At 50.0% G+C, this 12,153-nt stretch overlaps 1 protein-coding gene across 8 annotated transcripts in view; it reads right to left on the reverse strand.

The window, feature by feature from the left end:
* MAPT (microtubule associated protein tau) overlaps window positions 1-12,153 on the reverse strand; it is a 103,459-nt gene that overhangs the window by 39,424 nt on the left and 51,882 nt on the right. For 4 of the 8 annotated variants that reach the window (XM_024760523.1, XM_024760521.1, XM_024760520.1 and 1 more), the window contains exons 2-4: window positions 6,610-6,729; window positions 2,948-3,034; window positions 321-407 (exon numbers count right to left, since the gene is read on the reverse strand). In XM_024760523.1, coding sequence (XP_024616291.1) covers window positions 321-407; window positions 2,948-3,034; window positions 6,610-6,712 — 277 coding nt within the window. In that variant the 5' untranslated portion in view covers window positions 6,713-6,729. The remainder of the gene's footprint in view (window positions 1-320; window positions 408-2,947; window positions 3,035-6,609; window positions 6,730-12,153) is intronic. The other 4 variants (XM_024760525.1, XM_024760522.1, XM_024760526.1 and 1 more) reach the window with 2 other exon arrangements.

Genomic DNA, 12,153 nt, shown 5'->3' on the forward strand with positions numbered 1-12,153 from the left:
AGTAACCCCTGTTGCTGGCAGAGTCGCAGGAGGAGGGTGGACTGACCTTGGGGGTGAGGGCTGCCGCCAGCCTGCCTCAGAGAACTCTCTGGAGCTAAGACAAGGAGAGGAGGAGCTAGAAGGAATCCAGAGGTCCTCTATTCTCTGGGAGGCAGGCAGGCAGCCATGGAAGCAAAAGGGCGTCAGGCTCAGAACAACCAGAGATTCCCAGAGGCTGGTGTCCACCCACATTCCTGCTGCACTTGGAGACGGGCATAACCCCACGTGCACCCGTCCTCCAGCAGGGGAGCTGGGCACCCCGACCGGGGAGTCACCCTCACCTGTGGTTCCTTCTGGGATCTCCGTGGGGGGCTGAGCGGCTGCCTGCTCACCGGGGGCTCCCTCATCCACTAAGGGTGCTGTCACATCTGGAAACCACGGAGAGTCACCTTAGGGGGCCGGGATGAGCTGTGCCACACCCCTCACCTTTGCTCTTTGGGGGATGCAGAGATGCAGGGAGGGGGAGGGGGAGGGGACTCAGCCACATGCAGAAAAGCAGCCCCACAGAGCAGGGCCCGGAGCCGTGCTCCAGCCTTGACGTCTCTCCAGGGAGCACATCAATACTCTGTCTGAGTGGCGCCCATGCACGAGACACCCAGGCCCTCTGCCAGGAAAGCCAGGACAGCCCCCCTGTAAAGACTGCAGTGAGAGGGACGGCTGGGGACGGTCGCAAGTGTTTTTAAGGAGGAAGTGTTGAAAATCAGATGACTGGTCGCAGGTGTTTGAGCCTTAGAGCAGGGCAGAACAGGAGAATGGGATTGGGACCAAGGCAGTGCAGGAACCCTGCAGTCAGGGCTGGAGTCTGTGGCTCTGCCGGGAGGCTGGCTTTGGGCAAGTCCTTTGTCCTCTTAGGGTCTCAGTTTTCTCATCTGCAAAATGGGAGTATCACCACCAGGGGACCTCCAAGTTCTCTTCCAGTTCTAATCCCCCTGTCTCCCGGAGCCCACGACCCATGGTTTAAAACCACAGACTCCCCTGGGTGGCAACGAACAGGCCGGCCCTGTCTGGAGTCAGGTCCTTGACAACAGGCCCACAGATGGACCCACCTTCAGAGCAGAGGCTGGAGGAAAAGATCCACCACCAGGAGCTGCTGTTGGTCTCTCATCGAGGTGAACACTTCCAAATCGGCATTCTTCCCTGAGCAATGCCCTGGCATACTCCCAGGCCATTCTGGGCAGACATGAGGAGTTGTCAGCTTTGAAAGCTTCCCAAGCGCCTGACTCAGGTTCGTCAGAAGGAGTCCACTTTATTATGGTTGCCTTGGGAGCAGCCTGGCAGAGTCCAGCCCCAGCAGGCTCCCCCATTCCCCGCGGGGCCAGAGCTGAAGCTCTTGGGATGCACACATAGACAGGGTACAGAGTGCAGCAAGACTTGGTTGGTAGATTCTTCCAGAATAAAGCTGATTTGGAAGGCTGGCAGAAAATCTGCCATTAGTGTTTCAGGACCTTCTCAGGGCGGTAGGCAACTTGCAAAACTACCCTAACAAGGTCAGCAGGCTATGTCTTAACATCACTGGCTCTAAGAAGGAGAGCAAACAGCATTTGGTCTGGTATTCTCTTCACTAGGCTGAGAACTTCAGAGGTGGGGGGCGGGCAAAGTGGGGGAAGGGGCACGTCCACTATATCCTCCACGGATGCACCAACAATTGGCAGGCACTAGACAGCCACTTTCTGAATTCATCCAAAGGTGGACGCTTGGGGAGATGCTGGGGCCAGGTTCTCATCAAAGTCATGGGCAGGGCCCAGGGAAGTGCTGGGAATAGAACCTTGGAGAGGATGGAGAGAAGGAGGGGCAGATACTGCCGACTGGTTACTCGAAAGCCATTCTCAATGCCCTTATCCCTTGATTTTTCCTGCTAAAGAGCCTGGAAGGCAAAATGCTCAATGTCCCAGCCTCCCTTACAGCCAGGGGTGGCCATGAGACCCAGCTCTGGCCAATGATACATAAACAGAAGTTGGTTAGGTGGGGCCTGCAGAAAAACTGTTGCTTTCCTAATAAAAAGGGAACACATTTGGTTTCAGGGTTCTTTCGGCTTTGCTACTTTCTTTCTTCTTTGAAGGCAGATGTGATGCCTGGAGGTACAGCAGCTATTCTGTAACTATAAGGCAACAATCCGGCCATTAATGATGGCAGAAGATAAAACAGTTGACACTGAGAAGCTGCTGCCCAAGTCCAGACATTTTATTATGTGACACAAATAAACCTCTTCATATGTACGTCACAGTTAGTTGGGTTTTCCGTTACCTGCGATCAACACAGGCTTGACTGATATAGATGGGAAGCAAGAGAAGATGGTCAAAATCAGGACCAAGGAACACTTCAGGAAATACGTCAGCAGCTTTGTAATAACTTAGACACCAAATGTCTACAGAGGACAGGTTAGAAGATGGGCTGGAACTAACATCATGGCCAAGGTCCAGACACCCAGGCCGAGCTCAAGAAATGAAAGATACTAAACCAAGACCAGTCCCAAAGTGTGAGCTTGGAGATGTGCACTGACCTGCCCTTTCCTCAGCCAAACGGCTGCTTTAGGACCTGCTGGCTCATGAAAGAAGTTTTGCGAGGACAATGGGCGAGGAGCAGGGGCTTGGTGGAGCTGACGTCAGGCCCTGCTTTGCCACAGATCCCAGCCTGTTCAAGTGTGGCTGCCTCAAAACTCACACACGATGAAGCTGCCCATACCTGACCCTAGCGAGCAAGGCATCAAAACAGAGCGTGGCTCCCACAACATCCGGGGCCTGAGCTCCGTCCTGCAAAGCACTGAGCGAGCTATCTCTCAGCCAGAGGGAGAGGCAGCAGCAAAGGCAGCCAGGAAGGGTGGCACGTATGAGCTCAAAGCGTGGCTAAGCGCAGGCTGGAGCATGGAAGGAGCTGCTTGAATAAAGCCATGAGAAGAGGGAGGCCCCACCTTCCGCCGTTGGAGTGCTCTTAGCATCAGAGGTTTCAGAGCCTGGTTCCTCAGATCCATCATCGGCCGGGGTCTGCAGGGGAGATTCTGGAACATATACAATGAGCCCCTCAGAATGGCTCCCTCTCTCCACCCCTGCTTTCGACCTCAGAGGACCTCGGGGACAGTGTCTTTTGGAGCTGAAATCACCCAGCGTGGAACCCAGATGGATGGACTGCGGCCACATGATAAAACCACAAAGGGGACCAATCCCACCCCCACCCCAACACAGCTGGGCCCCCAAACCAGGGTCAGCAGGCAAAGAGACACGCAATGTTTACCTGTTCTGGGATGAGAGGAGAAATTGCCTTTTAATTAGCTTGTGGTTCCAATTGAGACAAAGGCTCTTATATTGACAAACGGGCAGCAGACACCAGAAAGCTAAGCCACAAGTAAACTTGGGCTTTGTGTTTCCCTACTGAAGAGACTCATGGGAGATCACTGCCATGAATTAATGGCAATTAATGACCTGGGAAAACACTCAGAGATCCAACTCCTTCCTCTGCAAAGGAATTAGCTCAGGGCAGACACAGTACCTACTTCTATTCTAACTGCACACTTGGCTGTGTCCCCAAGCACCGCCCAACAAGCCTTGAGTTACACCTGAAATGTCAGCCATCGCTACTCATAAGAAAACTGTCCTTTCAGAATCCAAAGGCAAGGGAGCTCTGATGGACTCTGCAAAAGCCACTCCACCTGGGGTGGGGGCAGCCTTGGAGATAGAGGACGGGAAGCTGGTTCTGCATGAAGCAGACTCACGAGACGAAAAGAGGCAAGTGGTGTTCTAGTACACTTCGAGATCAGACACGTCGCACCCTCTGCTAGAACGCCATCCCTGGACACTCAGCCCTGGCTGCACCCATCCAGCCAAAGAAGGGCTGATTCTAAAGAAGCTTCCGGTCCTGGAGCTTGCAAAAACCTGCCAACTCTCTCAAGTAGGCTCTGGACACATGGTGAGGGAGCATGATGCAGACCGTCTGCCGGGTCTTATGATGGACCAGCCTCGACTGTCGGAGCACAGAAGCCTATGGGCATGACGGTGCCTCAAACACTTGTCCCCCAAACACCCCTCCCCCAATCCATCCCCAGCCTACAACTGCCATCATCTGCTTTACCCTTGTTAGACTTCTTGGAGGGAGGGAAGGAAGGAGGAAGAAGCCTCTTCTGAGGGTCTTCTGGAAGGTCTAACAAGTTAACTCATTAACACCTTTTAATTCACGTGGGTGCATTGTTTTATCAGTTAACCAGCTTTTACCCACTTTGCAGCTCTCTTGGGCTCTATCTAATCCTATTCCAACTTTTAGCATCAATGCAGATTTACAGAAAAACTGCAAAGATAGACCAGAGAGGATACCCCACACCCAGTTTCCCAAATTGTTAACGTCCTACATTATTATGGTACATTTGTGACAACACAATATATGTATTTTAACTTAATTTTTAAACCAGGCTACCCTAAACAGAGCATCATTTTTCTTTTTTCTTTTGGCGGGTGGGATCTTAGTTCCCCGACCAGGGATTGAACCTGGGCCACAGCAATGAAAGCGTCGAGTCCTAAGCACTGGACTGCCAGGGAGTTCCCAAGAGCATCAGTTTTTCATTGGCACAATTCATCTGGGGCAGAGTTCAGTATGTTGGGATTCTAAGTTGGATTCCACCCACAAGAGTTCAATAACTGAAGCTTCAAGGAGACTTGGCTAAGGGTGACCAGAGGCAAAAACAGCTGACATGGAGCTGAAGGCTATACTAGCCCCATAATCTCAGACACGAAACTCTGTCATCTGTAAACTGGGGAAGGCAACCTCCGCCTTCACTGGTTATTGTGAGCGCTACCTGAGATGTCGGTGGCCAAAGCCCTTTGCGAACTTTTGTAGGGTCCTACAAAAATGCCTGAATTATCTTTTTTTTTTAAGATTTTTTTTGATATGGACCATTTTCACAGTCTTTATTGAATGTGTTACAATATTGCTTCTGTTGATTTTATGTTTAGGTGTTTTGGCCGCATGGCATGTGGGATCTTAGCTCCCCAAGCAGGGATCAAACCCACACCCCCTGCGGAAGGCAAAGTCTCAACCACTGGGCCACCAGGGAGGTCGCCTGAATCATCATTTTAAGGAAGTCCCATTGTAAGTAGGGTAGCCACACACTTTGTCACCCAAATAGGGACACTTGAAAGTGAAAGCAGTGATACTGATACTGGGGCAGAACACTCATGGGGAGGGATGGTGGGCTCAGGTCCTCGGATGAGGGAGCTCTTAGGGCCCAGCTGCCGTTCCAACCCCTTGGGGAGTTGAAAATTAGCAGCTCTGGCTGGAGCCAGGCTGTGGCCTGGGAGATGTCAGAATGCACGTTTCTTGCCACCATTGGTGCCTGACACCAGGAGGGGAGGGTTGAGTCGAATGGGAGCAGGCATTTCCCCTCACCCAGAGCTTCGGGCTGGGTGTGCTCCCAAGAAGGCCAGAGGGTGGCCTCTGAGCTCCGGGGACAGCCCATTTCTTCCCTCACCTCCCCCACCTTGGAGCCCACTTGTCTGATTCCCAAGCTCTGCCTCCTAATGTGTTCTCTGCTTAAACAGGTACAGAGAAATCAGCCTTTGAAACAAGGCCCCCCAACGAGTCCTGAAGCGTCTCCAAGGTAGGGATGTTTTCTCCATGTGCTCCCCCAACCCAGGTCTCCTTCTGGGAACCCCGCCTCTTCCAGGGAACCTTCCCAGATAGATGTACCCAGAAGAGTTCCCTTCCCACCTTGGATCTCTACCACTGCCATCGACACCGCACACCCCAGGCTTGTTATTTTTAGCATTAAAAGAGAAAAGTAGACTGCCATTTCATCTCCTTAGAAATGGGTCTAGAAGACAGGGACCTAGTCTTTCTTATCCCGGGGCTGCACGGTGGGCTGCTCCAGGGGGCACTGGCCACCAGTGACACTGTGGGGAGAGGGTTCCTTTTAGCGCAACCCAGTGCCCTACAGGTCCTCTGATGCTCCCATCAGCGATGCAGGGACTAGCGTTCGGAGCCAGAGAGAGGGCTCTGTGTGCTCCACGGGGCTCCCCGATCTCGGTGGTCAGACAGTGCAGTGAAGGGGAGAGAGGAGGCCAAGCCAACTGGGCCAAAAGACTGTACTATAGAACATTTAGAGGTTGACGTGGTTTATTAAGGTATAACAGGGACAGTAAGAAACCCAGAGCTAACCAACTCTGGCCAAAGAGGGGCCAGACAGGCCTATTAAGGAAGAGAAAAAAATAATGTATAAAGTCATGTATTTTGCATGCCAATAAATCCTGCCGATTTATAGGTTAATGGGTATATGGTTAAAGACTTAACAGAGCACCCTTGTATTAATTAGACCAACAAGCCTCCGGCAATCTTTATCATACTATATCCAGGTATGTGGCAAACTCTCCTTTGCAAAAGGCAGATTTTCAAATAGCCTCACATTCTGAGTTCTGTTGGCTCGCTCAAATTAATGAGGCTTCAAGCCTATCGACAATCTAACGCAATAAAGTATTTAAAACTCCTTTAAAACTCAGGATGCGAACTCTTCCCGCCAGCCCTTTCCAGAGCCATCGGGTCGGCCGCGATCCCCACCGCGCCTGGGCCCGTTACGCAGGGCCGTGCACTAACCTTTCAGGCCGTGCTCCATGTCACCCTCGTGGTCTTGCAGCAGGGTGTAGTCCCCCTGGGCATGATCTTCCATCACGTTGAACTCCTGGCGGGGTTCAGCCATCCTGGTTCAAAGCCCACCTGGGGAATGAAGATGGGAGGTGAGGGCTGGGATGCTGTGCTGAGGCTAAGTGCTTGGGGGCGGGGTAGGGGGCAGGGAGAGAGAGGTGCCACCTCCCCAGTTCACAGCAGGCAGATTTCCACCTCCCCTCTCTCCTCCCCAACAACCAGATGCCCAACCTCATCCGCGGGGCGTATCGCCAAAGTGTTATTTACTTGTATGTGCACTTTTAGTTCACCAGCATCATATCAGTTCATGTCCAAAATCATCAGGTGGGCAGGTTCAGGAGGCCTGACTTGTTACTATGCTCACTGCTCTTTCCACTTCATTAAAAAGTAAATGCCGCTGACGGGTAGTTTGATGGGGTTTAAACATTTTTTTTAATTTTATATATTTATTTATTTTTATTTTTGGCTGCATTGGGTCTTCGTTGCTGTGTGCGGGCTTTCTCTAGTTGCGGCAAGCGGGGGCTACTCTTTGCTGCAGTGCCCGGGCTTCTCGTTGCGGTAGCCTCTCCCGTTACGGAGCACGGGCTCTAGGCGTGCAGGCTTCAGCAGTTGTGGCACGTGGGCTCAGCAGTTGTGGCTTGCGGGCTCTAGAGCGCAGGCTCTGGAGCGCAGGCTCAGTAGTTGTGGCACACAGGCTTCGTTGCTCCGCGGCATGTGGGATCTTCCCAGACCAGGGCTCAAACCCATGTCCCCTGCATTGGCAGACGGACTCTTAACCTCTGCGCCACCAGGGAAGTCCCTGATGGGTTGTTTTTTTTTTACTGAGAGGGAAGGCATCAGCTGGGCACTGCTGGTGAGGAAAAGGAGGCACAGAGAAGCATCGTGATCGTTCGGTCACACGCTGCTGTGGCATGGAACCAACTTGACCTGGGTGTCCCGACTTCCCAGCTCTGAGTCAGGTGGCCCCCCGGGGTCAAGGATGGGCTTTCACTCACCTCACTGGTTCCCACCAGGACCCTTGGGTGTGCGTTCTGAGGGCCAGGCTAAGTCCTTAACAGGGCACAGTGCGGGGGCATGAATCTGGGGCTGAAGAGCAGCATGCACTCCCCTCCCCCAACAGCCCCAGCTGAGAGGTGGCGTCAGCTCAACAAAGCCCACTAGAAACGATCATTTAATCCTGCTGTACCCTCTTCCTTACTGAGAATATTTAATTCTTTATCTTAAAAATAACTCGTAACTTAGAATTTCTGAACTTTTGAGTATGTCATTTTGCTGTGGTTCATTCACGTTACTTTGGATTATTCCATGTTTTACATTTTTATCTCTGTAATTTGAGTCTCTTGTATTTTACTTTGATATCTTCCTTTTAAATGATCTAGTTATCTCATATTATTTATTTTCCACTTCATATTTTTTCTTATCTTTGAAACGCCCCTGTTCTAGCTGCTTCTACTTCCTCCCTTTAAACTTTTTAAAAAGTTTTTAAAAAAAACTTTAAAATAAATAAATAAATAAATGGTGGGCTACAGGGTCGGAGGGTCCATCTGGGGGCAGACACTCCACCTAATACTTCCCAGACTGACAAAGGTGTGGGGAGACAGCCAGCCTCTGGCACTGTGTTTTTGTTTTTGGTTTTGTTTTACGGTACGCGGGCCTCTCACTGTTGTGGCCCCTCCCGTTGCGGAGCACAGGCTCCGGACGTGCAGGCTCAGGGGCCATGGCTCACGGGCCCACCCACTCCGCGGCATGTGGGATCTTCCCAGACCGGGGCACGAACCCGTGTCCCCTGCATCGGCAGGCGGACTCTCAACCACTGCGCCAGCAGGGAAGCCCTACTGGCAACTGTGTTTATACCAGCTGGCCACTGGCGTACTCAGGTCCAGTTCCATTTCTCTCCTTTCTAGGCAGGACACGCTGGTGTGGGTGCCTGAGCTCTCTTCTCCACCCACGATGTAGGATAAGAAGCTGGGAGGACTTAGGATGGCTCTAAGAATGAGGTCAGTGAGACCTCCTCTGGGTTAGGCAGAGGGTGGGTGGTCTGGGCCCTCCTAGGCAGCTACTTTTCACTCTGACCGAGGCCCTTGTCTCTCAGAGAGCTCTTGCGAGAAGCATCTGAGGCTGATCATCTCCAAACCTTTGATGTCTTCCCACATCTCCAAACCTTTGATATCTCCCCAAGGATGAGCAGGACTTTCCTGGGAAGATCAAAGCCCCATTCATCCTTCAAGACTTAGGATTTGGTGGTGATATTCTCTACCCTGAGATACACTGATGGTCTGTTTCCCTTAGAAAGCCCCCAAACAAGAACCCCTGTGCTAAGAGGAACAAGTTTCATTATCAAAGGAGTCAGCTACTGCTCCCCACCCAACTCTACGAAGTAATGCCTCCCTCGCTGCTTCCTGGTGAAGCCTCTCTCAGGACGTCCCTGGTCACCGCCCAGCTGCTCGTGCCCGTGCCCGGGATTGGTCCATGAGTCACCTCACCTGCTGACTCACCAGGAGCCCCACCCGGGAGCAGTGGAACCCTCCCAGAAGCGCAAGCCTCCCAAACTGGCTGGAGTCACTACACCCGGCCCGGGCGAGCCAGATCAGACAAATCAGGTCGTCCTGTTCAACCTGCAGCTAAGGTTTTAGTGAACACTAAGAAGTGCAATGAGCCCCGTGGTTTTGTTCTGTAGATTTGATCAATTCCTTTCAAGGACTAAGTTTTCCCATTTGGAACGTGGTGGATGGAAGTGTAAAAGTAAAAATCTGATGCACGGGCTTCTTTTATAAGATGCCCATTTACATCCTTTGCTTCTCTCTGTCATGCCTCAGTGATCACTGTCATGATCTGAGTGAGTTCTTAATCTATGAGTGACACGAACCCTTTATCATGTTTGCGGCTAACAGCTTCTCCTTTTACTTTGGTTTCTTTTTTTTTTTTTTCTTTTGGCCACACCACACAGCTTGTGGGATCTCAGTTCCCCAGCCAGGGATTGAACCTGGGCCATGGCAGTGAAAGCCCGAATCGTAACCACTAGGTCACCAGGGAACTCCCTATTTTGGTTTCTGACGGCTTCTACTGACGGGTTTTACTTTTTATACAGTCAAGTCTATTTTTCTTTGTGATTTATTCCATTGCTGTATAGTACGTAAAGATCATAAATATTTTCTACTGTGTTTTTAGTGATCTAATTCTTTGTATTAAATTTATTAATTCATCTAGAATTTATTTAAGTGTATGATATGAGGTGGGAATCTAAAAAATTTTCTCCCAAATACAACAGCTAAACCAATGGGCCCAGCCCTATTCATAGGACAGTCTTCCCTCTTTCCCCAGGTGAGTGAACCATCTCTTCTGCTCCATTCACCTGTCAATTTTGGTGCTAGAGCCTCCCGATTTAAGCGTTGAATCTCCAGTCTTATTCTCTAGGTGGGCTTAGACACCCTCATCTTCTTTTTTCAAAATGGTTTGATCTTCTTGCACATTTTCGCTACCAGATGCTCTTTAGAACACTTTTTCCTCAAATTCTCAAAATTCCATTGGGATTTTGGCTAGAACTGCATGACAAGCCGAAACGATAAAAGTTGCTATCTTCACAATATTTACGTCCCCACCCAAGAGCAAGGTACGTTTTCCCATTTATTCTTGTTTCTAAATCTCCTGGGGTGGAAGGAAGGATGTAGTCCTGCATTTTGCGGAGGCCACTCTTTTTTTTTATTTTAATTTTTGTTTGATTTTTTGGTCTCTTTTTTTCTTATCTTTTCTAATCTTGCTGCAGCCACTCTTGATGTCTCCTCATCCTTGGCGTTGCCTTTGTGAGTGGGACCCTCCCCTTCATCGTGTTGATGATATAATAATAAGGGCTCTGGGTTTCCACAGTTGAGATGATTATGGCTGGAGCTCTAACACTGGTACTGGCACGGTGGCAACAGGTTCCCCTCAAGGTCTCTGGGGAATGAATGGGAGAACCATTTTCTAGCCTTCTGTTTATCAGAGATGAGATCCCTTAGCAGAAAATCTCCCAGTGATTTGTGAGGACCCAGGTTCGATCCCTGGTCAGGGAACTAGATCCTGCATGCACGCAGCAACTAAAGATCCCGCATGCCACAACTAAAAAGATCCCGCATGCCCTGGTCTCTTCCCTGCCCATCTGCACGACCACCATGTTGGGGGTGGATGGGGTGAACCACGTGACATGGTGGCTGCTTCTCACTCAAAGTCTGGAGGTGGGCAAGGTGGCCAGTTTGGACTTTGTTCACAGGCATGAGCACGGCGGCATCAAAGAAGTGCTCTAAGGTCACTTTAGCAGCAGTCGGCAGGGCCAATTGGATGGGTAAGAAAGGACTGTTGGCAGGGAGGTGACTGCACTGATCCAGGTATACAGCAAAAAAGCCAGAACCAGAGCGGGGGCAGAGGCCATGGAAAGGAAGGGACAGATCCAAGAAGTGTACTTTAGATAACATTAGACTGGGCTTTAAAACTGGGCTGGGGTCAGAGGGAGAGATCAGAATCCATAATTACACTAGAGATGAGGGCTTGCAAGGCTGGGAAAATGGGAGGCGGTAGCACAGTCAAAGGGAACAGCATCAGGGTCCAAGGCAGCTGGTCAACAAGGGTGGGTTCTGTCTTTAAAAGATCCCTGAGCAAAAGAAGAATCTTGGGCTTCCCTGGTGGCGCAGTGGTTGGGAGTCCGCCTGCCGATGCAGGGGACATGGGTTCGTGCCCCGGTCCGGGAAGATCCCACATGCCGCGGAGCGGCTAGGCCCGTGAGCCATGGCCGCTGAGCCTGCGCGTCCGGAGCCGCAACGGGAGAGGCCACAACAGTGAGAGGCCGGCGTACCGCAAAAAAAAAAAAAAAGAAGAATCTCCCCCACTGCATTTTACCAACTGGTGATTGATTTGACTTAATAAGTTCTAGGAAGTAGATTCTGCTATCCCTCTTGATTTCCATTATAATTTTAAATTATATGGAATTATAATTTATAACAATAATTATAATTATAAATAATTATAATTTATAATTAAATTATAAAATTTAATTTAAAAAATTAAATTTTTATGGATCTTTTTTTAAAATAGATCTGCAATGAAACAGTTTTCCACTTTAATTTCAGGTCAAGGGTCAGCAATTTGTTTCTGTAAAGGGCCAGATAGTAAATATTTTAGGCTTTGGGGGCTGTGCCTTCTGTTACAACTACTCACGTCTGCTGCTGCGGCAGGGAAGCAGGCACTGATGATAGATCCGTAAACGAATGAGCACGGCTGGGTCCCAGTTAAACTGTTTTTACAGACACTGAAATTTGTGTTGCATATAATCTTATGTGTCATGAAATATTGTTCTTTTGTTTTTGTTTTTTTCCACCATTTGAAAATGTAAAAACCATTCGTAGCTAACACCAGATTTGGCCCATGGGCCACAGTCTACAGACTCCTGCTTTTGGCTTTTCCAGTATTTCTTCTCCTCTCTCAATAGTAAAAAAAAAAAAAAAAAAAAAAAAAAAAAAACTGTAA

This window comes from Neophocaena asiaeorientalis, unplaced genomic scaffold (genome assembly GCF_003031525.2).
Source record: "Neophocaena asiaeorientalis asiaeorientalis breed wild unplaced genomic scaffold, Neophocaena_asiaeorientalis_V1.1 scaffold30, whole genome shotgun sequence".
In the NCBI taxonomy this organism is placed as follows: domain Eukaryota; kingdom Metazoa; phylum Chordata; class Mammalia; order Artiodactyla; family Phocoenidae; genus Neophocaena; species Neophocaena asiaeorientalis.